Below are 22,463 nucleotides of genomic sequence, written 5' to 3' on the forward strand. Positions count from 1 at the left end.
CCCTTATTTAAATCATTTAGCTAAAAAATATTTTTGATCAGTTAAGATCATTTAGTGTGGTTTAAAAAATGAGCAATTAAAATGGGGGACAGTGTCTGTAACAGATCTTGAGATGATTACAATGATGATGATGATGATGATGATGATGGACAATTTCTGTTAATATTTAAATGCTTACTTTCTGCCAGACATTGTTCAAAATATATCATTTGCATTATCTCATCTAGTCCTTTTATTTACCAGTGAGATCAATGCTGTGTAATTCAGAATGTTTCAAGTGATCTGAATAATCTAAAATCAAACTTTTCTACTAAAAACAACATTTTTACAAAAGTTTTGTTTTAGATTATTCTCAGACTTAAAAGCAAGTTCATCATGCACACAGCTGAGGACAAAACTCACTGCAGTTCTTGCTTCTTTTTTTAATTGTATCATTTTTGTACAAGTCAGTGAGCAACAAAGTTGTGCTTAAAAATCAAGTACTTAAAATAAATTTGAATAAAATATATTCATTTATTTAATTCTATTTAGATGGTAACTTTCAGACTTAAAGCAGCTTCACGCTTTGTCACTGTCACTAAAACATCATGGTCATTTATTTAACAACAGTTCTTAATTGCCTATTTTATTGTGCCTTACAGACTTCATTCATGAATAGCTGCTTGCTATTTCGATAAACTGAGTTTGTTTTGTCACTATCATAGTAGTGCCCCCCTTTTTTTGCCTTAATCCCTGGGTGACATGATATTAACAGAACATTGATATTGTATGCCTATACCAGATATAAAGAAAAAGGAAGAGTTCACTGAGTTATATCCAGTGATAAATCAAGAATAGAGAAGAACTTAAAGTACTAAAGAGCAAAAATTCATATTTCAGTCAGATGTCCAGGGTTTATTTTTTCTAGTTTACAGAGTTCTTATTGCATCTTGTTTCTGTTTCTGCCACCCTGCAGTCTGTCTTCTTACTGCTGCCTATGAACACCTATCCCAGAGGGCAGCAGTAGGAGGGGAGCGTAAATCAAACCCACCACTCCTGATGCTCTTGAGTAACACCAATTATATAACCAATAAAAAGTAATGAAATGTCTTTTTCACACAGACGTCTTGTGTTGAATAATAGTAATTAGTGATGCTTCAAATATATAGTATTTGACCTTAATATTTTAAGTTATATTAACCACTAACATTTACTTGTAAGGCAAATATTTTAAAAATGGATTTGAGGCTGAGAGAGGTCAAGGATTTGCTAAAGATTTACAGATATAGTTAACATCAATGGAAAAAATGGAATACTGGAGTTCCGGCCAAGAAGCAGGCATAGGCAGAAATGCTTCATTTCCATGCACAACCAAAAGAAGGATAACTAACAATTAAAAAACAAAGAACAACCAGAACTGCCAGAAAAACATTTTCATGGAAGTCCAACAACCAAGGAGTTAAAGATACATTCACCCAGACAGTAGGAGGGGCAGAGACGGGCAGCTGGAAGGAGAGGACAAGCAGCAAGGGTCAGCTGGAGGATGGGATGGAATGTGAATCCCACATTCACACACAGACAAGCCTGAGGGGAAAGTGCAGGGCCTCAAAATCGAGGGTTTCAGCATGGGAAACTAAAGACTGAAAACTCCAGACTATACAAAAATCTGTGGTGATTGTGGCAGTGGGAGAAACTTTCGACCTCTCAGAAGAGTTCTGTGGAGAGACCCACAGGGTCCTAAAACATACACAAACCCACCTACCTGAGAATCAGAATCTGAAAGGGCACAAACTGCTTGTGGGAAGTGAGGGAAGTGATGGAAGTGGGATGAGAGCTGATCAAGCGGCATTGTTCCCTCTCTGACCCCTCCCTCACAGACAGCAGCACAGTGGCAGCAAAGAAGGTTACCCCTGGAGAATACCTAAGGCTCTGCCTCTTACACATAACAGGTGTGCCAAGACAAAGAACTATGGCTCAAATGAAAGAACAGATCAAAGCTCCAGAAAAAGAAGTAAGTGACAAGGAGAGAGACAACCTATCTGATGCCGTGTTCAAAACACTGGTAATGAGGATGCTCAGAGAATTGATTGAGCTTCATCACAAAATGAAGGAAGAAATGAAGGCTACACAAAGTGAAATAAAGGAAAATATACAGGGAACCAACAGTGAAGGGAAGGAAACTGGGACTCAAATCAATGATTTGGAACAAAAGGAAGAAATAAGCATCCAGCTGGAACAGAATGAGGAAACAAGAATGCAAAAAAATGTGGAGAGGCTTAGAAACCTCTAGGACAACTTCAAGCATTCCAACATCCAAATCATGGGAGTACCAGAAGGAAAAGAGGAAGAGCAAGATGTTGAAAACTTATATGAACAAATAAAGGAAAAATTCCCCTATCTGTCAAAGGAAATAGACTTCCAGGAAGCTCAGAGAAATTGGACCCAATGAGGAGCACACCAAGACGTATCATAATTAAGTTACTCAAGATTAAAGGTAAGGATAGAATCTTGAAAGCAGCAAAAGGAAAGGAGAGAGTTAACCTACAAAGGAGTGCTCATAAAGCTATCAGCTGATTTCTTAAAAGAAACTTTACAGACAAGAAGGGGCTGGAAAGAAGTATTCTAAGTCATAAAAGACAAAAACCTTCATCCAAGATTACTATATCCAACAAAATTATCATTTAGACTGAAAAGGCAGATAAAGTGCTTCTCAGATAAGGTAAAGTTAAAGGAGTTCCCCATTGCCAAGCCCTTATTATTTGAAATGTTAAAAGGACTTATCTAAGAAATAGAAGATCAAAAACTATGAACAGTAAAATGACAACAAACTTACAACTATCAACAACTGAATCTAAAAGAACAAAAACAAACCCAAATTAAGTAAACAACTAGAACAGGAACAGAATCATAGAAATGGAGATCACATGGAGGGTTATCAGCAGGGAGGGGAACAGGGAAAATGGGAGGGAAAGGTACAGGGAATAAGAAGCATAAATTGTAGGTACAAAATAGACAAGGGGAGGTTAAGAATAGTATAGGAAATGGAGAAGCCAAAGATCTTATATGTACAACCCATAGACATGCACCGTGCAGGGGAGGGGGAATACTGGAGGGTGATGGGGGCAGTGCATGGAGGAGAGGGAGAAAGGGGAGGAAAAAACTGGGACAAGTATAATAGTATAATCAATAAGATGTACTTTAAAAAAACCTAGAAACCTTTAAATATTCTTAGATTCGAAACGTAGGAAACATCACCACTGTGTAAACCAACTTGTGCATTCTAAATAAGATATCCTTAAAAGATGGCTTTTCTCCCTCTCCCCCACCCCCTTTAAACTACTCTAGTAGGGCCACCTGCATTATGCAGTGGTGTCCAACTGTAAGAGTGTACATGGTGAGAATTCAGTCAACAAAAGGATTCTTTATACTAAAAGTCCCAGGAGCAAACTGCAGTACATTCCAGTATGTAGCACACATGTTCAAAGTACCATTCAGCTTCAAGTCTACATTTAGATCTTCCTTTGTGCAGGACATGAATATCCCTACGGAATTAAAATGAGCCATCTTCGAGACACTGCACTCCTAACACAGGAATCAAAGGACTCCACCAGCCCTTCCAACCTCCAAGAGCCCTTCCTCATGGAGCAGCTACCACGGGAGATGCAATGCCAGTTCACCCTGAAGCCCAGCCGCCTGGCTGCAGCCCGACAGCTGAGTGGTGAGTTACTTCTCTTTCTTCATAGAGCTTTTTTTTTTTTTTTTTTAGCAAAAGTCTTTATTCGGTTTTGAAAACAAAATTTGTACAGAGGCAAAGACTGAGGCTTCCACCCAGATGAGATTATTTTTTCATTTGAATTTGCAAAGTGTTTTGAAATGAAAATTTTAAAAGATAGTTTTGTAAATCGGCAGTGGATGTGACTAACTTGTAATCAACAGTACAGTCTGTTCCTTCTTTCTTCACTGTTCCTTCCCCTTTAACCTTATGCCCACTGCAGAGTCAGAGGCACCGGGCAACGCTGCAGGTGCCTCAATGCCTTCTTTGTACTATAATACATTGCACAGTGTGTTCCCCCTAAAGAGCCATATTATAAAAAGTTAGGCTTTCATTGACGGCTGTCAGGAGGCTCTGATGCCCTACGTGGATCCTGGTATTGATAAATATGTGAAACTAACTTGATTTCCACAGAAATCTCTCCTTAGTCTACTAGTCTAATCTGGATTCCCCATCACAGCCATCACTAATCCATCCGTAATGAAGAATGATAAATTGATATTTAGCATAAGAGGATCATCATTTAACCCTAACTAAGGTTTGAGCTTTAAGCCCTCAGTCTGAAAGTAAGATTATATTAGAAATAGAAGAAAAAGGATACCAACAAGTGTGAGTAAAATAGCAGAAAATCACTGCTGAGTTTCTATAGCTGCCTTTTGTACCAACTGAGGGACCCAGTGAATGGTGGCAACTATTTCATATGTATCTCCCCACATGTAAACATCCAACTTCATCTTTCATTGAATTTTTGAGTCATCTTGCTACCACAGCTGTAAAAACTTACCTTACACTTGAACTAATCATCTTCTCTCCCATAATAGTAAACTGAGTTCTTGAAATCTAAGGGGTTTTACTCATATCTCCAGACCATTTTGAAGGGGTATTATAGAAATGTTGTAGCTTTTTGTCCACTAAAATTTATGAAGGGACAGATTTTGCTCTGCGTTGTTCACTGCTGTATTCTCAGCACCTGAAACAGTGCCTAACATACATAAATAAGAACTCAAATACTTTTTAATGAATGAATTTACTAATCAGTCTGTCTCTTGTTACTGCTGATTAAAGATACAAAGGAAACATTTCCTTTCTAACTAATCTCAGGAGAATAATATTTTACTCTTCACCTTTATACCCATGTTTTTCAAACTGTTTCTCTGGGTCTCTTGTCAATTTTATTTTAATTAATTTTATCAATAACCAGGGGTCAAGAATCTGTAGAGCCACAACTAGAATAAAGCTATAGCTTTAAATCTCCATTTCTGAGGGAGGCTTTCTCTAGTTAGCTTAAGGAAAATATCCCATTATCCAAAGTATCTGTAGGTGAACATAGGCATCCACAATCTGTTTTTCAGATTTGTGCCTCAGTGTGAGGAAAATTTACTGTAATATCATAGTGAAAACGGAGTAGCAGTAGATCTCTCAGAAGGCTACCCCTGCAACTTAAATCACTATAACTCAGCCTTTGTGTGGCTGGTACCCAGTAAAACAGCTCCAGTGTTCATTGGGGGTTCAGGATATAAACATTAAAGATCTTACCTCAAGACCCAACTCAAATATCACTTCCAGGAGATCTTTGTTCCTTCAGACAGTTTCCCCCCTCTCTGTGCGTGTAGAACAGTTTTTTACATGTCTCATGTAACACATAAAACATTACATTGTCGATTTCTTTACATGTCTCATTAGACTCTGAGCTTGCTTAAGGCCTGGGGACTCATAGCAGGGCTCAGTCCAATAGATGGAACAGAGAAGTTAAATGGAAGATTAAGTGGCTTAGGCACACCTATTATTGGGAAAACTTGAATGGAACAGAATTCTGGGGTTGAAGTGGGATCTCCATGAATGGTCTGAAGTAGCTTGTGAGGTTCTAGCCCAAACTGAACCCCACTTCTGCACACACTGCAGGCTCTTCCATGTGTGTGTTGACTCGGGGGTAATGGAACTGAATTTTTATGGTAGATGGTAAAATATGGGATGCAACTTTTTCTTCTGCCTGTTTGCCCTATCATTCTAGCAGTCTCCCATACATATTTCCTACTCTGGAGTGGGGGTAGGGGCAAGACGGGGTATATTTAATTATTTGCCTAGAATAGAATTTCTAACTAAGGCTTTGTTGTTGTTATTATTCTATAAATACAAGCTATTAAGAATTATAATTTTTAATGTTCAGTTCCTTAACTTAATCATGAAGAAATACTAGCTGAATCTTGCCAGGATTCTTTAGGAAAGTTAGATTTACATGAATTTAGTTTGTGCTACATTTGTATCACCCTTATGTTTCTAATAGCAATAGCATGATTTTCATCAGTTTTTGGACATTTAGAAAGCAAGAACTATGCATTGAAAGCTCTTTAAGAAAGTCAACTATAATGAAATATTTTTCCTCTCAGTCCCAGAGGGAATATGAACTCTAAAACTGAATATTATACATAACAAAAGGCATGCCTGCAGCTGAAACTATTTATAATACAGTACAGGACTCAATTTCTCCTTTATGCTATGTATCTACACTCATAGGATGGCTGAGTATATAAATTTATGATAAAGCATTCTTCCTAAGAAGCATGTGAAAGCTAAAAAATCAAATAAATCTGATAGTTTTAGAAATAATGAAGCCAGGTTAAATGTGAGGAAACTAGACTGAATACAACTACTCAACATATACACACATAAAAATTAAAGAAACATTTGCACAAATTGACATTGCTAGTCATACTGGAACCCCCTCCTGGATTTAAGAATGGGTTTAGTTTCTTTTTGTGGTGTTTCAAAATGGAATAGGTTGAGAATGTCAGGGCAAGAAGAAAGCACTCTAGTTAAGCAGAGTCTGGAATTTCTTCCTGTCTGCATACTTCAAAGGCTGTTATGGCAAATGGAGAATGGGTGTTCGGAGAAGGTCCTCTTCACGGGGAGGAAATTGTTGTCTTAGCACCTTTATTTGAATCAAGATCACTGTGACCCATGCCCTGGGCAAAGTAGTACGTTTCATATATTATCCTATTTAATCCTTTCAGTAAGCCTTCAACAAGTAGGTAATATCATTCTTTTTTTTTTTTTTTAAAGTTACTGGCACCCTTTTGTGGTCAGTCCCTACCTCCAAAACCCCTTGAATCTGATTTCTTCATCCTTTTTTTTATTTAAATTTTTTTTATTTAAGATTTTATTTATTTATCTTTAGAGGGGAAGGGAAGGAGAGAGGAAGAGAAACATCAGTGTATGGTTGCCTCTAGTGCATCCCCCTGCTGGGAAGTGGCCTGCAGGGAACCAGCCTGCAACCCCAGTATTTGCCCTGACTGGGAATCGAACCTCGATTGTCTGGTTCGCAGGCCCGCATGCTCAATCCACTGAGCTACACCAGCCAGGGCTCATATATTATCCTATTTAATCCTTTCAGTAAGCCTTCAACAAGTAGGTAATATCATTCTTAATTTAAAGTTAAGAGGTTAAGTGACCCAAGTAAGTGTCAGAGCCAAGAGTCTAACTGGGCTCCTGACTCTAGAACCAAAGACCTTTACACTTGGGTGTATGAACACTGATGATGCATTTATGCATCCTGAGGAAGCCAAGGGTACATGGTGGTCTGAAGGCCATTTGGTAAAATGATATTTATTTATCTTCTACAGCTTGGCTCTTTTAAGTATTTGGTTTAATTTGGTTATTCTTTTGGGGGGGAATTTTATTTTATTTTGTATTACTTTATTGTTGTTCAATTACAGTTGTCTGCATTTCCCACCTCATAACTCCCCCCCACCCTGTACCCCAGCCATCCCCAACTCCCTAATCTGAAACAATAAAACATTTATTTGAAATGAGCATTTGACACTGCAGACGATGCCCACCCTGAAAAGAGCATCTCCTTCAGCGTGCCATCACCAGGGAATGTGGTCACCTCTGGTGGTTTGGTTGGCTGTCTGTGCCATGCAGTCAGCATTTAATGACCAACTGCCACACTCTCACACTGGAAAAAATGGATTCAAACCCTGTGTAGGTGCCACCAAGGATGATGGCTCCTCAAATCTCAGCTTGTTAGCCTTAACCACAAGCTATTTTGAATCTGCCTTACATGTGAGTGTTTCAGGGGTCTGTAGAGATTTGGGCAAATTATGTACAGCATTTGGGGCTCCCAGTAATTTACTATTCTCCTCCTAGAATTTTCCCTCCTCACTTTCCAGCTACTATGGTTACCTCCACCTCTGTTCTCTCGTTCTCCAAGCCAGTGGGAGTGCAGGTTTCTCTCAAATTTTAGTCACCCCACCCCCCCTAGGGCCTGTGCTTGGACTAAAAGCTGTAAGAATTGAAAACTCACCCAGTGCCAGGCCATGCTTTTTTTTCCAAGTGTAACACTTTTATCCCAAGTATTTCTCTTCTTTTGGTCCCTCTTTATTGTTTTCAGGTAAGCTTTTTAAAAATGTCCAGAGTTTATAGTTGGTATCTATATAGGTATTAGGGCATTTAGGTGTAGTTGGTATCTATATATAGGTATTAGGGCTCTGGGGCAGGAGAGGATGGTAGAGAGGTCTGAAAGGATTCTTAAAGAGTTGTCTTTATTTTAGATTTCAAATCCTGTGCAATGAAATTTCTAGTCAAGATGGTAGCATAGGTAAACATAGCTCACCTTCTCACACAACCCATAAAAATTACAACTAAACAACCATCACTCAGGACTGTCATAAATTGAGTTGAATGGAAGTCTGACAACTACAAAATTAAAGAAACCATGTCCATCCAGACTGGTAGAAGTAGAGATGCACAACAGGCTGGTCTCACATCAATGTGTGGTAGATAAAAATTCGAGAGGAATCTCCTGGGAGCAAGGAGTCCCAGCCTCACACCAGGTTCCCCAGCCCAGGGTTCTAGTGCCAGGAAGATAAGTCACCATAACTTCTGGCTGCAAAAACCAGTGGGTACTGAGTTGATGGAAGAAAGTTCTAGAGAGTCAGGAAGTTCCTCTTAAAGCACTCACACATGGACTTACTTAGATTTCCTCCCTCTGAGCTCTAATACTGGGGTAGCAGCTTGAAAGGTACCCAGAGGCACACAGGGAGGTACTGAAGTGTCTGCAATCAAAGTGAGAACTGGGGCACAGCTTTCTCCCGGACAGAAGAGCAGGCAGAGGTCATTGTCCCTTTTCTGAACCTTCCTCCCACAAAGCCATAGAGCCAGCAGGTAGATGCCATCCCTGAGATCCCATCAACCTGGCAAATACTGTTTGTCCTGCCCTGGAGATCCCCTGAGACTCCATCCCACCCAACCTATGGGCCCATTCAAACTGTTAACAGAGACTTTCTATATGAATGGATGGTTGAGGCTCGTGCTTCAAAACTTCTAAAATCCTCTCAAACAAGCAAAAGCCAGCCTCAGTGAGTTCTCAGCCCCACTACCTCTTATTAATTTGCCAAAGGCTGGGTACTAGAAGCAGCCAGCCCAGATTCACAGCCTGGCTTCACCTGGGAATCTCCAAGGCCAGCACAAATAGCAGCCATCTCAGATTGCTTTATAGCTAATGCAGGGTGGCCCCAGGCAAAACACAGATTGGGGCTGACCTTGCCCTACACCACCTAAAAAACCCCAGAGCCTGCACACCCAGTAGACAGCAACAGACCATGTCAAAGTACTGCCACCCTGCCTCCATGCAGCTGATAATCTATGGAGGGCAGAAGTTGGTGGTCACTTTACACAGCCAGGTCCTTGCAGCTACCTGGACTGGGTAAATGCCTCCAATTGACCTACCAACAGCAATCAAGGCTCAACTATAAGAAGAGGGTGTACTCAGCCCATACAAGGGGCACACCTTGCGTACCCAGCTTGGTGAGTAGGGGAGGCTGTGACATTGGACCCTACAGGACACCTACTACATTAGGCCTCGCTACCAAGACAAGGAGGCATAGCAATTCTACCTGAAATGTAGAAACAAACCCAGGGGGCTGCCAAAATGAGGAGACAAAGAAATATGGTCAAATGAAAGAACAGATCAAAACTCCAGAAAAAGAGCTAAATGAAATAGAGATAAGCAGTCTCTTAGATGCAGAATTCAAAACACTGGTTATAAGGATGCTCAAGGAACTTAGTGAAGACCTCAGCAGCATAAAACAGACCCAGTCAGAAATGAAGGTTACACTAACTGAAATAAAGAACAATTTACAGGGAAACAACAGTAGAGTGGATGAAACCAAGAATCAAATCAATGATTTGGAACATAAGAAAGCAAAATACAACCATGCAGAACAAGAAGAAAAAATAATCCAAAAAATGAGGATAGTATAAGCAGCCTCTGGGGACTACATCAAGTGTTCCATTTGCATCATAGGGGTGCCAGAAGGAGAAGAGAAAGAGTAAGAAATTGGAAATCTATCTGAAAAAATAAGGACAGAAAAGTTCCCTGATTTGGTGAAGGAAATAGACATACAAGTTCAGGAAGCACAGAGTCCCAAACAAGATGGATGCAAAGAGACCCACTCCAAGACACGTCATAATTAAAAGGCCAAGGTTAAAGACAAAGAGAGAACCTGAAAAGCATCGAGAGAAAAGCAGTCAGTTACCTTCAGGGGAGTTCCCATAAGACTGATTTCTCAAAAGAAACTTTGCAGGCTAGAAAGGCTTGGCAAGAAATATTCAAAATCAGGGACCTACAGCCAAGATTTCTCTACTCAGCAAAGATATTTAGAATCTAGGGGCAGATAAAGAGTTTGCCAGATTAAAAAAAAAAACTAAAGGATTTCATCCATTATTACATGAACCACTATTATTTGAAACGTTAAAGGGACTTATTTAAGAAAAAAAGATAAAATCAAAACTATAAATAATAAACTTACAATAAATACATATTTATCAACAACTGAATCTAAAAAACAAAGTTAGCAAACAAGAAGAGAGACAGAATTATGGATATGGAGAGGGTTTTGATGGTTGCCATATGGGATGGGAGAGGGAGAGAATGGGCAAAGAGGTGAGGGAGTAAGAAGTACAAATGGTGGTTACAGAATAGCCATGGGAATGTAAGGTACAGTTAGGAAATGGAGTAGCCAAAAAAACTCATGCTCATGAGCCATGGACATGAACAATGGTGGGGGCATTGCCTGAGGGATTGGAGGGGGGTGATGGGTGGAGGAAGCAAAGGGGGAAAAAAGTGGGACAACTGTAATAGCATAATCAATAAAATATAATTTAAAAATATAAATAAATATCAAATGCTGTGCACACCCTCTGTGTTAAAATTAAAGACAGATGACATCAAAAATGTTTTAGCACTATGATATCACAAAATCATGATTCTCAGTTGACCTCTCTTCTGCATTTTTTGTTAATGTTGTCTTTTTATCTTTCTGCCTGAATCTCTCCTTAATTTGCTTATTATTCAAGAAGGATTTATTAAATATGAGTCAGAATGCTAGATGCTCTGTTAAAATCTTGTTCATTTGAAATCCAAATAAAATTCCAGAGCCTCCTGGATCACACCTTCCCGCCCAGTGGGCAGATGTGCTTTCTTATTCTTCTGAATGCCTTTGATACTTTGTTCCTCCCTTGTGATATTTTATTTATTAATATACTTGCTGCTTCTCCCCTCCACCACCAGTCCCGTTCTCATCTTAGATTATAGATTTTGCCATGGCAAGGGCAAGTATTCATGTTGGTAACTGTCCATGCTGTGTTAAGGGTTAAGTTGGGAACTGAAAAGATACCTGAAAGCCTTTGCAGTAGGAAGGAAAGGGGGGGAAATGTAGGACGTGAGCTTCTTGTCTCAGTAGTGGAGTGGGACATCAAGTAATAAAGCATTCTTTATTTCAAGAAAACATCTCAATAGAGACAATTCTCCCACTCCGCCTCCTTCCCCCATCTTTGCCTCCCTCCCCCTTTTATGCCTCCCTGTCTTCCTTTCCTTACGATGTAATTGTGGTCTAATTTAATCTTCAACTTTTTGTGTGCCTAGTCTCATCTTTAATGTGACAGTATGCCTGTCTCCTGACTAGCTCAGTTGGTAGAGTATGAGACTCTTAAAATGCAACTATGTATATTTATACACACACACACACACACACACACTGTTGGTATGAAACACTTTGTAAGGGATCATTTCTTTCACCTTTGAAAATTCAGTGTAAAAACTCATGTAAACAAACCATTGATATTCCAAGTATGGAATATCAATATATAACCAAAATATCTGATTATTTATTAATTTATAAGATATTATAACAAAACTTAATAGATTTAATTAATGGTAACAAAAGACATTTATAAACACTTTTTCTTTTTGAGCCATAGTATTGAACATAATATAAAATGGAAACTGTAGAAATAAGATTAAATGAATTAAACTAGTTTTTCTACTTCACTTCTTCCTTAGATTCGGGTCAGAAGACATTTAAAAGGAGAAGATCTATCATAAATTGGGCCTTTTGGCGGGGTTCTAGTACTCACCTGGATAACTTGCCCATGTCACCAACATCTCCTATGGCAGGACAGCTCTTTGGAGTGTCTCTGCCAAATATTTGTGAAAATGACAATCTACCCAAACCTGTCTTGGTAAGTCTCATTCTGGCCTTAACACCAGTGGGTAAGGAGAGGGCTCTGGGAGGTAAATCTACCCCCAAATGGAAATATTATAGACATCCATAGCTTTGGCTGAGAATCTTTTTTACTATTTCAGAGAATAAAAATCTGATTAAGCTATTGCAGAATCATAACTTAGACATAATAGGAAGAGATCATCTAGTATACGCTCACAGGAAAGAGCCATGTAAGCTTTCTTAGACAATTTAGAATATGCTTGGTAGACAGAGAGTTCACATTATCCCTCACATTCCTCAGTTCCTTTCTTTAATTCTACATTGTTCTGAAAGTCTCCTTTAATTGCTTTAGCAGCAAAGATTACACAATCAGATGCTTTTGAAAAATCTTGCATGTGTTTTATTTGTTTCAAGTGTTTATGCATAAAGGTACATCCTCTGACATGTAGTTATCTTTCTTGTATAGTGTGGGTTAGAGGAAAACCACTGCTTTTGTCTTGTCTCCAAGTGAAATAGTAAATGATCATTGCTAAGCAACATGTATTAAGTATCGAGTCTCTTCTAAGTACTATACTAGATATATGGCTTTTACGCTATATTGTACATCTATAAGTGCCAGACTCTAGCCTGCCACTTTATTGCTACCCCTGCACAACAGCAGTTATGGAATAGTTACCATAACTGTCATCATCCCTGCTATCCAAATTTTTTTAAAGCTTCAAGTTTGCCCAAGATCACACAGTAAGTGTGTGTTTTAACTAGGTTTCAAATCACATGGGTTACTTGTCTACAACACCCATTCCTTTTCTTTTTTTCTTTTTTAAATTGTTCTTCAAGTACAGTTGTCTCCATTTTCTCCCCATCACTCCCCACCACCCCAGCCATCCCCACCTCCCACCCTCTATCCTACCCACCTTTGGCTTTGTTCATGTGTGTTTTATACATGTTCCTTAACAACCCTTTCCCCTTTTTCCCCCATTATCCCTTCCCACGTCCCCTCTAGTTTCTCTTTGATCATATAAATCTTTCACCTTTTACCCATTCTTTTTCTACACTGAAAGCAGAGGATGCGCAGCTTAAAAGAAAGCAAAACGTGATACTATCAGAATGGGATGGAATGGAATGAAGTAGAGCGGAGAGTGGAGTGGGCTTCCTGGGGTAGATATTTTTAGGCTGAATATTAAAAGAGGGAAGTAAATACAGGAAGGAGAATGACATATGAAGATGCATAAAAAGAAAGGCAAGCAAGTGGGGAATAAGTTTGACAATAATATTTCCATATTTGGGGGGAAGAGTTTGTATTAGATAATAATTGGAAAGGAAGAGAGAGGAGACCAGTTTACAGATACCTTGAAGCAGTCAGAAAACTTTTATTTTAAAGTGGCTATTAGTTCATTGAAACAAGACAGTCTAATTAAACCAAGTGTTTAAAGTAAAAATGTTTTTTAGATGTTGAGTAAATAGAAGAAAAGACATTTAGAGATACCAACAAATGAATTGACTTTGGTTCTTCTAGCAGTCCTTGAGGACTTTCCCCAGAATGCCCCAGCCTCTGGCAACTGAGAGTGCTTGTATGTGTAAAGTGCCATTGCTTTTTCTCTGCTTCCCCGTAGGATATGCTTTACTTCCTTAATATAAACGGACCCCTCACAAAAGGAATTTTCAGGCAGTCGGCCAATATGAAATCTTGCAGAGAGCTGAAAGAGAAACTGAATTCTGGAGTTGAAGTACAACTAGACTGTGAATCTATATTTGTAATAGCATCTGTTTTAAAGGTAGGAAAAGTTCTCCCTTCATCTACTTACCCCACAGTGAAGCTCTGAAGAAAGACAATGGGTTTCTTTCATTATGACGTTATTCCCACTTGCAAAGAACCACAATAGATTTAGAATCTAAAAAGTGTTAAAAACACTTCACAAAGTCAATATTGCCCTTTAAAAGCCACCACTCATGACCTGGCGTGCCTGTCATGCCTTTTTGAATTTTTTATTCCACACTACTCTCCTCATCTTCACTTTTGCTATCCCACGCAAAAAAATAAGTTAAATTAAAAATTATCAAAATATATACATGTTTACCAAAACAAATATCTTGATTATGATGACTTTCTCATAATTTTTCAAAAATAAACTTTATTAAATTTTGAGAAATTTACCATACAGACATTTGCCTGACAACTGAAACAAAATTGCTTTCCAAGACCACTGAAAATTCCATTCATTTATACAATTCCTTGTCCCCTAATGCCTTTTTAAAGTAAAAGTGGAATATGAGTGATTTCTGTTCCCCTATTATTTCTATTATAAAAACCCTTCCCACATTTGACATTCCTACAGTTCTTGCCTTCACTCCACAGTTACTTAATGCACATCCATAGTTGGGTTAGAGCTCTTCTAAAATGCTTTCCTCCCACATTCCTGAGAATGCCTTAAATTTTTAAAAAATAGAGTTAACCCAGCTATTAGCAGAGCTTTCAGCCCTAGCAGTAGCTTCTGCAGACCTGCCTCAGTCTCCCATGTCCCAGCAGGGTGGGAATGCACCGTGCCAGGGGTAGAGACAGGCCCCACCCTGCATCCCAGGGCGTGGAGCAAAGAAATAAACTAAGGAAAACATAGTGAAGAAGACCCTCACACACCCCTGCTCCTCCTGGATGATCAACTACATACAGAATCTTAACTTCATGACTTAATGCACAGTCAGAGGTTTCTTGGTAAATGGGCCATGTCTACTCTTAAACAACGCCTGTTGTATGTGGGCTTGTGCAGTGAAGACTCACTCAGAACTGGACAGGTGGAACTAGGGCCCTCTAAGCTGTTTTGCACAGAGTTGTGCTTACCCTTCAACCTTGGAATACAATAAAGATATGTACAGTATGCTCAGCCAGATGTATGTCAAGAATATATATAGTCACAAAGAATTTTTCTCTTTTTATCATATAATTAGGCTTTCTCCCACCTCTTAAGAAGTTAAAGCCTATGTTTTAGAAAAATTTCCTTACTATGCTGTTCTTCACAGCACCACACTTGTTAAAATTTTGTGCTAAATTATTGAGGCTATTACAAAGTATAATATGAGGAGAGTTTGGTTGTATTCCAAATTGTAGAAATATTACTTGTACAAGGATAAGCAAAAGATGAAATCTAATCCAAATAACTGAAAAGTCTAGTTAAATAGGTTACAAGTAGTTGAAGTTTTATAATCACTTGCCTGTGTTTTACTCTTATTTCTTCCAAGTGGTTTCAGGAAAGGAGATACGTTTGCCAAAATTTTTTGAGCTTTTGTTTTGTTTCTTGCTTTTAAGACTATTTGGAAGTGGTACTTTAGTTTTCCTTTAATTTTTTCACTTATGCTGGTTTGCTTAAATATAAGTTGAACTCTTAAAACTATACTTGAAAGAAAATTGCTTGAGACACTGTAACTTTGATCCACCAGACATTTGAGAGAAAGTTCATTTTTTATCCTGCAAGAATCTCTTCTCAAATGAACTTGGTGGTTCTGCTGACTTGGGCTCTCTGATTTTGGAGGGGATGAGACTTTCCGTTGAATGCTGTGAGTTGGTGATTGTAATTCAGAACCAGCTCTCATATTCTTTCTCATCTGTGATGGTGGTTGCATTTCGTAACTTGTTATTCCAGCTGTGGAGAGTTCATTGAGATGTTATGACCTATTATCTTTCAAGTGTAGGTTCAAGATTTAATGTTGTTTTTCTTCAAGACAGATCATAAGCATGTTTTCCACTGAGATTTTAAAAAAGAGCTATTGTCACTGCCCCACTTTGAAATAACAGATTTTTGCCTCTTCTAAATCTGACTTTTAAAGTAGGTGCAGCAACTAAAATTAGTTTGGATTTATGAAAATTCAATAGCTTTACCCAAAAAAGAGGTAACTTTTATAAAGACACATCTGAATCACAAGCATCCAGCTACATTTCTACTGGAAGATAACAATAGAAGAGTGAAAGATGTAATTCAACAGAAGGGATCAATCATTTTCCTACTTGTTAACCACTCTTTAAAAAATTTTATCACAATAGGGGACATGACTGAAAAGAGGTTTTTAAAATGATCTTAGAGTCTGTCATAGCTACTAGGCCTTCCCTTGTCCCTCATTAATATTTATCCATATGACATAAAGCACCAATTCAGTAATGACCACTACTGTGTCTGGGACTGCACTTGGCCCTGAAATGTGTAAGTAGAGAGACAGGGGCTACCCCTGCCCTGGAGGAGCTTTGAAGTTAGCGGGGAAGATACACGTGATCAGCTAACTGTAACAATGAGGTATCGCTGCTTTCATATTAGTGATACAAACATGACACATAAGCAACAAGTTGTGTGTTGCCTTTTGTAAAACACATAGGAAAAGTTGCTGATTTGTTTTTCTAGCAATATTTAAATTGCTCAGTTTCAGCTTTCGCCTATCTCCAGGTCATAAGCAGTAACTTCCAAAATAAGAGCCACCCATGGGTACAGTGCTTAGGCATGAAATTGTTTTTCTCTGCCTAAAGCTTCCTGAGGTGAAGAGCAGACCATGCCAAAAGCAACAAAGGGAATTGGCTTAGAACAGAAATGAATATAGGACCAGAACCAAATTTAGTTTATTTTTAAGCTTTTTATAAACAAAGGTTGAACAACAACCCCCCTTGGCCATATACTGCTTGGGTTATCGTCTGGTTGCACCACACCCAGGCCCACCAGGGTTTCAGCAGAATAGGCTCTCGAGGGCCAGAAGGGATGATGTGCTGGGGACATGTTATTTAATGAACAACAGGCATGAGGGTGGTGCCCCCGGCTCCCAGAATCCAACCATTGCCTGTGATGCTTTCTCCCGCAGATAGTGAGAGCCTTCTATGGGAAGTACATGGAGAAACTCTTAAGTACCTCTAGATGGAATTATTGACCAATATCACTAGAATATAAAGTTTGAAAATAACAGAGACTTGGTTTTATTCACTGCTCTGTCCCTAGCACCTCAAGCAGTACCTGGTACATATGAGTAAATATGTATAGCATGATTGGATAAGTGATTACAGCATTATGAACCTCATGGATACCTTCATGTATTTCCTAAAACTGGTCATTTGAAAGGGGGATTTAGAATGATTTGCCGGCCCTGCCACACAGTACTAGTACGCCACAGGTACACAGGGCCTTTTACCCCAAACAGGTTGTCTTGTATCTTTCACATTATAATCCAGATTCCAGTTTTGTTTTTTCTAACAAGAACTCCAGGTTTTGTTAGAAAAAAAATCAGAGCATGTGTTTCTATGTGTGCACATCAGTGGAGAGTTGGCACAGAGATCTGTGTATTCCAAAGAAGGGAAAACCTAACTGAACTTTTCAACAAAATGTATTGTCATTTCTTTAATGCATATTTAGGATGAGAATAATGATTTAAAATATTTTTCCCTCTCTATAAGGACTTTCTACGAAATATTCCTGGAAGTATTTTCTCATCAGATCTGTATGATCACTGGGTCTGTGTAATGGATCAAGGAGATGATGTAGAGAAAATAAATACAATTCAAAGGTAATTATTCTAATTTGGTCATGTCTCAAAAATACTTTTTAAAAACTTATATTTTATAAACTTGTCTATTCAAGTAATGATGACTATCAAAATCCTATCCATGGGAACCAGTTTTAAAATAGATCTATGATGCCCTGGCTGGTATGGCTCAATGGATTGAGCGCGGGCTGTGAACCAAAGGGTCGAGGTTCAATTCCCAGTCAGGGCACATGCCTGGGTTGCAGGCCAGTTCCCCAGTGGGGGCCATGTGAGAGGCAACCACACACTAATGTTTCTCTCCCTCTCTTTCTCCTTCCCTTCCCCTCTCTCTAAAAATAGTTAAAAATAGATCTATGCTAACTACTGCCATTATTATTGTTTTCTCCCTAATCTTATTAACATGGCATACTTGACCATTGTACACCTTCTGTATATCTAAATCTCTGAAGAGCTGAAACCCATTAGACCCACAGCTAATACTATAAACCTAAACTACAATTTTTTATCTTAATTTTGGTAAATATTTAACCAGACAACTCCTTGTATATAGCTCATGCAGCAAATGAATTCATACAGAAAAAAATTTTCTCTCTCAATCTGGTAGAGTACATAGAGAAAACAAGAATTAGAATTATAATGTTGAAGAATTTCCAGTGAAGATGGTGGTGTAGGCAAACATGGCTCACCTCTTCGCACAACCACATCAAAATTACAGCTAAAATATAGCAATAACTGTCACTCAGGAATGTCAGAAATTGAGTTGAATCAAAGTCTGACAACTACGGAATTAAAGAAACCACATCCATCCAGACTGGTAGGAGGGGTGCAGATGCAGAATGGGCTGGCCCAACACCCATGTGGATAAAAATTCAGGAGGGATATCTTGGGAGCAAGGGGTCCCAGACCCACACCAGACCCCTCTGCCCAGGATTCCAGTGCCAAGAAGATAAGTCCCGACAACTTCTGGCTGCAGAAACCAGCACAGATTGAGTTAGTAGAAGAAACTGCTAGAGCCTCAAGCGGCTCCTCAAAAGGACTGACACACAGACTCACATACTCAGACTCACTCCCTCTGAGCTCCAGTGCTGGGGTAGCAGCTTGAAAGGCACCACAGGTATAAAGGGAGAAACTGAAGTATCTGACATTAAGGTGAACAGAGGCCATTGTTCCTTTTCTAAATTCCCCATGGAGCCGGCAAGCTGATGCCATATCTGAACTCCATCAACCTGGTTAACACTGTTTGACCTGCCTTGGAGATACCTAGAGACTCCACCACATCCATCTTTTGGGGCCCACTCAAGCTGCTTTTCCATAAGAATGGCTGGTGTTGGCTCTTAAATCCTATCAAACAAGCAACAGCTGCCTTCAGTGAGCCCTAGCAGCAGACAGATTAGATTCACAGCTTGGCTTCACCTGGGAATCTCCAAGCCCAGCACAAGTAGCAATCATCTCAGGTTGCTTTATAGCTCAGGCAGGCTACCTTGGGGCAGAACAAAGCTGGAGGCTGACCTCGGCCTATACCACCCAGGAAACCCCAGGGTCAGCACACCCAATGGATGGCTATAGACCACATCAGAGTACCAGTACCCTGCCACCACCCTGCTCCTGAAGAATTGACTCTCCACAAAGGGTGGAGGTTGCTGGTGAGTAGTCACAGCCAGTCCTTGCAGCTGACTGGCCTGGGTAAATCCCTCCAATTGACCTGCCAACAGCAACAAGAGGAGGGTGTACTCAGCCCACCCAAAGGGTGCACTTCAAATACCCAGCTTGGATGATGGCAGAAGCTGTGCCAAAACACAGGGAAGCTGCAAGAGTGAGGAAACAAAGAAACATGGCCCAAATAAAAACACTAAAAAAAGAATAAAAGCTAAATTAGACTGAGATAAGCAATTTTATCATATCCAGAGTTCAAAGCATATAAGGATGCTGAAGGAACTTAGTGAGGACCTCAAAAGCATAAAAAAAGATCCACTCAGAAATGAAGGATACACTAATTGAAATGAACAATTTACAGGGAAACAACAGTAGAGTGGGTGAAGCCGAGAATCAAATCAATGATTAGGAGCATAAGAAAGTACAAAACAACCATGCAGAATAACAAAAAGAAAAAATAATCCAAAAAACAAGAACAGTATAAGCAGCCTTTGGGATAACTTCAAGCATTCCAAGATTTGCATCATAGGGATGCCAAAAGGAGAAGAGAAAGGGCAAGATATTGGAACTGTATCTGAAAAAACAGTGAAAGAAAACTTACCTAATTTGGTGATGGAAACAGACATGCAAGTCCAGGAAGCACAGAGCGTCCCAACTATGATGGATCCAAAGAGGTCCACTCAAAGGCACATCATACTTAAAATGCCAAAAGTTAAAGAGAGACTTTTAAAAGCAGCAAGAGAATATAACTTAGTTACCAGATGGTTGCCAGATGGGAGTGAGAAGAAGAAGAATGGGTGAAGAGGTGAGGGGATTAAGAAGTACAAATAGGTGGTTACAGAATAGCCATGGGTGTGTAAAGTACAGTATAGGAAATGGAGCAGCCAAAGAACTTATACACATGACTCATGGACATGAACAATGGTGGGGAGATTCCCTGAGGGAGTTGGGGGTGATGTGTGGAGGGGACAAAAGGGAAAAACTCTAGACAACTGTAGTAGCATAATCAATAAAATATAATTTTTAAAAAGAATTACAATGCAGTATAATCCATGCTATAAATGAGATATGGGGAGGGGATATTGGGGGAGTACTGCAGAGAAGCAGTTAACTCTTGAAAAGTATCAAGGGAAAGGGAGTTGCACAGTTATTGCCTGATCACAAGGAATGCATCGTCTATACTCATGCAAAGGGAAGTTGCAGGCAGAACTCACCCACCCCCATTCTGTGATATTTCCTGCATTAGCAGACAGTGGGAAAGAAGGATCCACTTAAAAAAATATTTCCAGTTCTTTGAAAAGCCAAGAATCCCAATATCATTTTTTTGCATATAGTTGTTTGGTATAGTTTTTTCTTGTGCAACTTTATTAATTTTTATCTATATACTGCTATTGACAGACATCTCTTATCTATAGAAAAACATAGTACAGCTGTTGAAGAAACCAGAAATCAAAGCCTCATAACAAAGTACTATTATCTCTGCTTTGATGTAGTTTGGTGGGAACCATTCAGAGGTAGGGAAGATTAGATGGTATACTTGTGGCTCATTGTGTAAAACTAAACACTACTGTTAAAGGATGATTTCTTTGTGACTCTTATACAAATACAAAATGAATATATAAAAGATTCAGTTTAAATCATTAATTAATGAGAGAACTGATAAAATGTTGAAACCAGTTCAAAGGAGATTTTAAGTTGCCACAATTTATGTAGTTGAATCAGAGATGCTAAAATGAATTTACAGATAGATGCAAAACTGGCTTTCTCTACTGGGGCATTGAGAGGTAGTGGGGAAGGCACAAATAAATGATTTTTTTCCTAACCAAACAGAATTTTCAGCTCTATGGACAAGTATTAGGTGCACTGCTGTCATTTATCTGCAACTTAGACTTTGTAAAATTAGCTCAAAGGCATAAGACCTCCATAAATGAGATAACCCAAATCAGTGTGTGCTAGACAACATCTTAGTTTCCACTGAATATACACAGTCATCTTTTGGTCCACTTCAGTGTCTTTCATAATTTGTTCCTACAAAATTACACTCATTGTTAGTTTACTATACTGAAGAAATGCCTCTATACTTTTTGCAACAGGAGTCAGACTACCTAATTTTCTCCTCTTGGTTGCAGATTCTTGTTCAAGAAAAAAGCAGCAACCATGGATACCAATATATATGTTTTCTGGATGGTAGTAAAAATAATTTTCAGTGAATGATAATTTAGAAATCCCTTATTAACTACAAAATAGGAACAATAGGAAATAAACTATGATGAGCTTGACTTACATGTGAAAGTAATACCAGTGAGATGAGATGTGGGACAGATTGACTTAGGAAGCTACTGAGGTAGAGCCTAAGTTCTCAGGCTAGACTTGTGTCTTAAGTTGCTAAAAGATTGGATTCCCTCCAGAGGTAACAATTCTTGTGTTGCTACTTGTAAATAAGGAGCACTTTAAGTTTAATGCTTGTTGAATTTCATCAGAAAGCATTTTAGGGGGGGTTGGTTGAGAATATTATGAAATGTTACAGGATTTACCTTAGTTAAAACACATTATACTAGTTTCAGGTAGCATTTTTTGAGCCACTTTTCTGCATTCTTTCACATTTTCATTAAGTTGTGGAGCCTGTATTCAAAATACAAAAACTAGATCTGCAGTGCTTATTTTCTCCTTTTCTGTACAGGTAGTCCTCACCCTGCATGGTGCCATATTAACTGAAACTCTTACAAATCTGGACTGTGTTCTTGTTTTGCATGGGAAGCCCATGGAAAGTGAGGGTTGCCTCTTTATACAAATTTTTAATGAAATGTTTTGCTTAAAGAGCTTAAAAATGTCTTGCATTTATTTTCTGTCTTTAGGTTATTAAACCAGCTTCCAAGTGCCAATGTTGTTCTTCTAAGGTACCTCTTTGGGGTGTTACACAACATCGAGCAACATGCCTCCTCCAATCAGATGACTGCATTTAATTTAGCAGTGTGCATTGCTCCAAGCATTCTTTGGCCTTCTACTTCCTCCAGCCCAGAACTAGAAAATGAATTTACAAAAAAGGT

At 38.9% G+C, this 22,463-nt stretch overlaps 1 protein-coding gene across 2 annotated transcripts in view; it reads left to right on the top strand.

The window, feature by feature from the left end:
* ARHGAP20 (Rho GTPase activating protein 20) overlaps positions 1-22,463 on the top strand; it is a 122,674-nt gene that overhangs the window by 92,091 nt on the left and 8,120 nt on the right. For both annotated transcript variants that reach the window (XM_037152591.2, XM_037152593.2), the window contains exons 9-13: positions 3,509-3,697; positions 12,093-12,271; positions 13,869-14,030; positions 17,675-17,784; positions 22,272-22,461. In XM_037152591.2, coding sequence (XP_037008486.2) covers positions 3,509-3,697; positions 12,093-12,271; positions 13,869-14,030; positions 17,675-17,784; positions 22,272-22,461 — 830 coding nt within the window. The remainder of the gene's footprint in view (positions 1-3,508; positions 3,698-12,092; positions 12,272-13,868; positions 14,031-17,674; positions 17,785-22,271; positions 22,462-22,463) is intronic.

This window comes from Artibeus jamaicensis, unplaced genomic scaffold, assembly GCF_021234435.1.
Source record: "Artibeus jamaicensis isolate MK-2021 breed Jamaican fruit bat unplaced genomic scaffold, CSHL_Jam_final contig_585, whole genome shotgun sequence".
In the NCBI taxonomy this organism is placed as follows: Eukaryota; Metazoa; Chordata; class Mammalia; order Chiroptera; family Phyllostomidae; genus Artibeus; species Artibeus jamaicensis.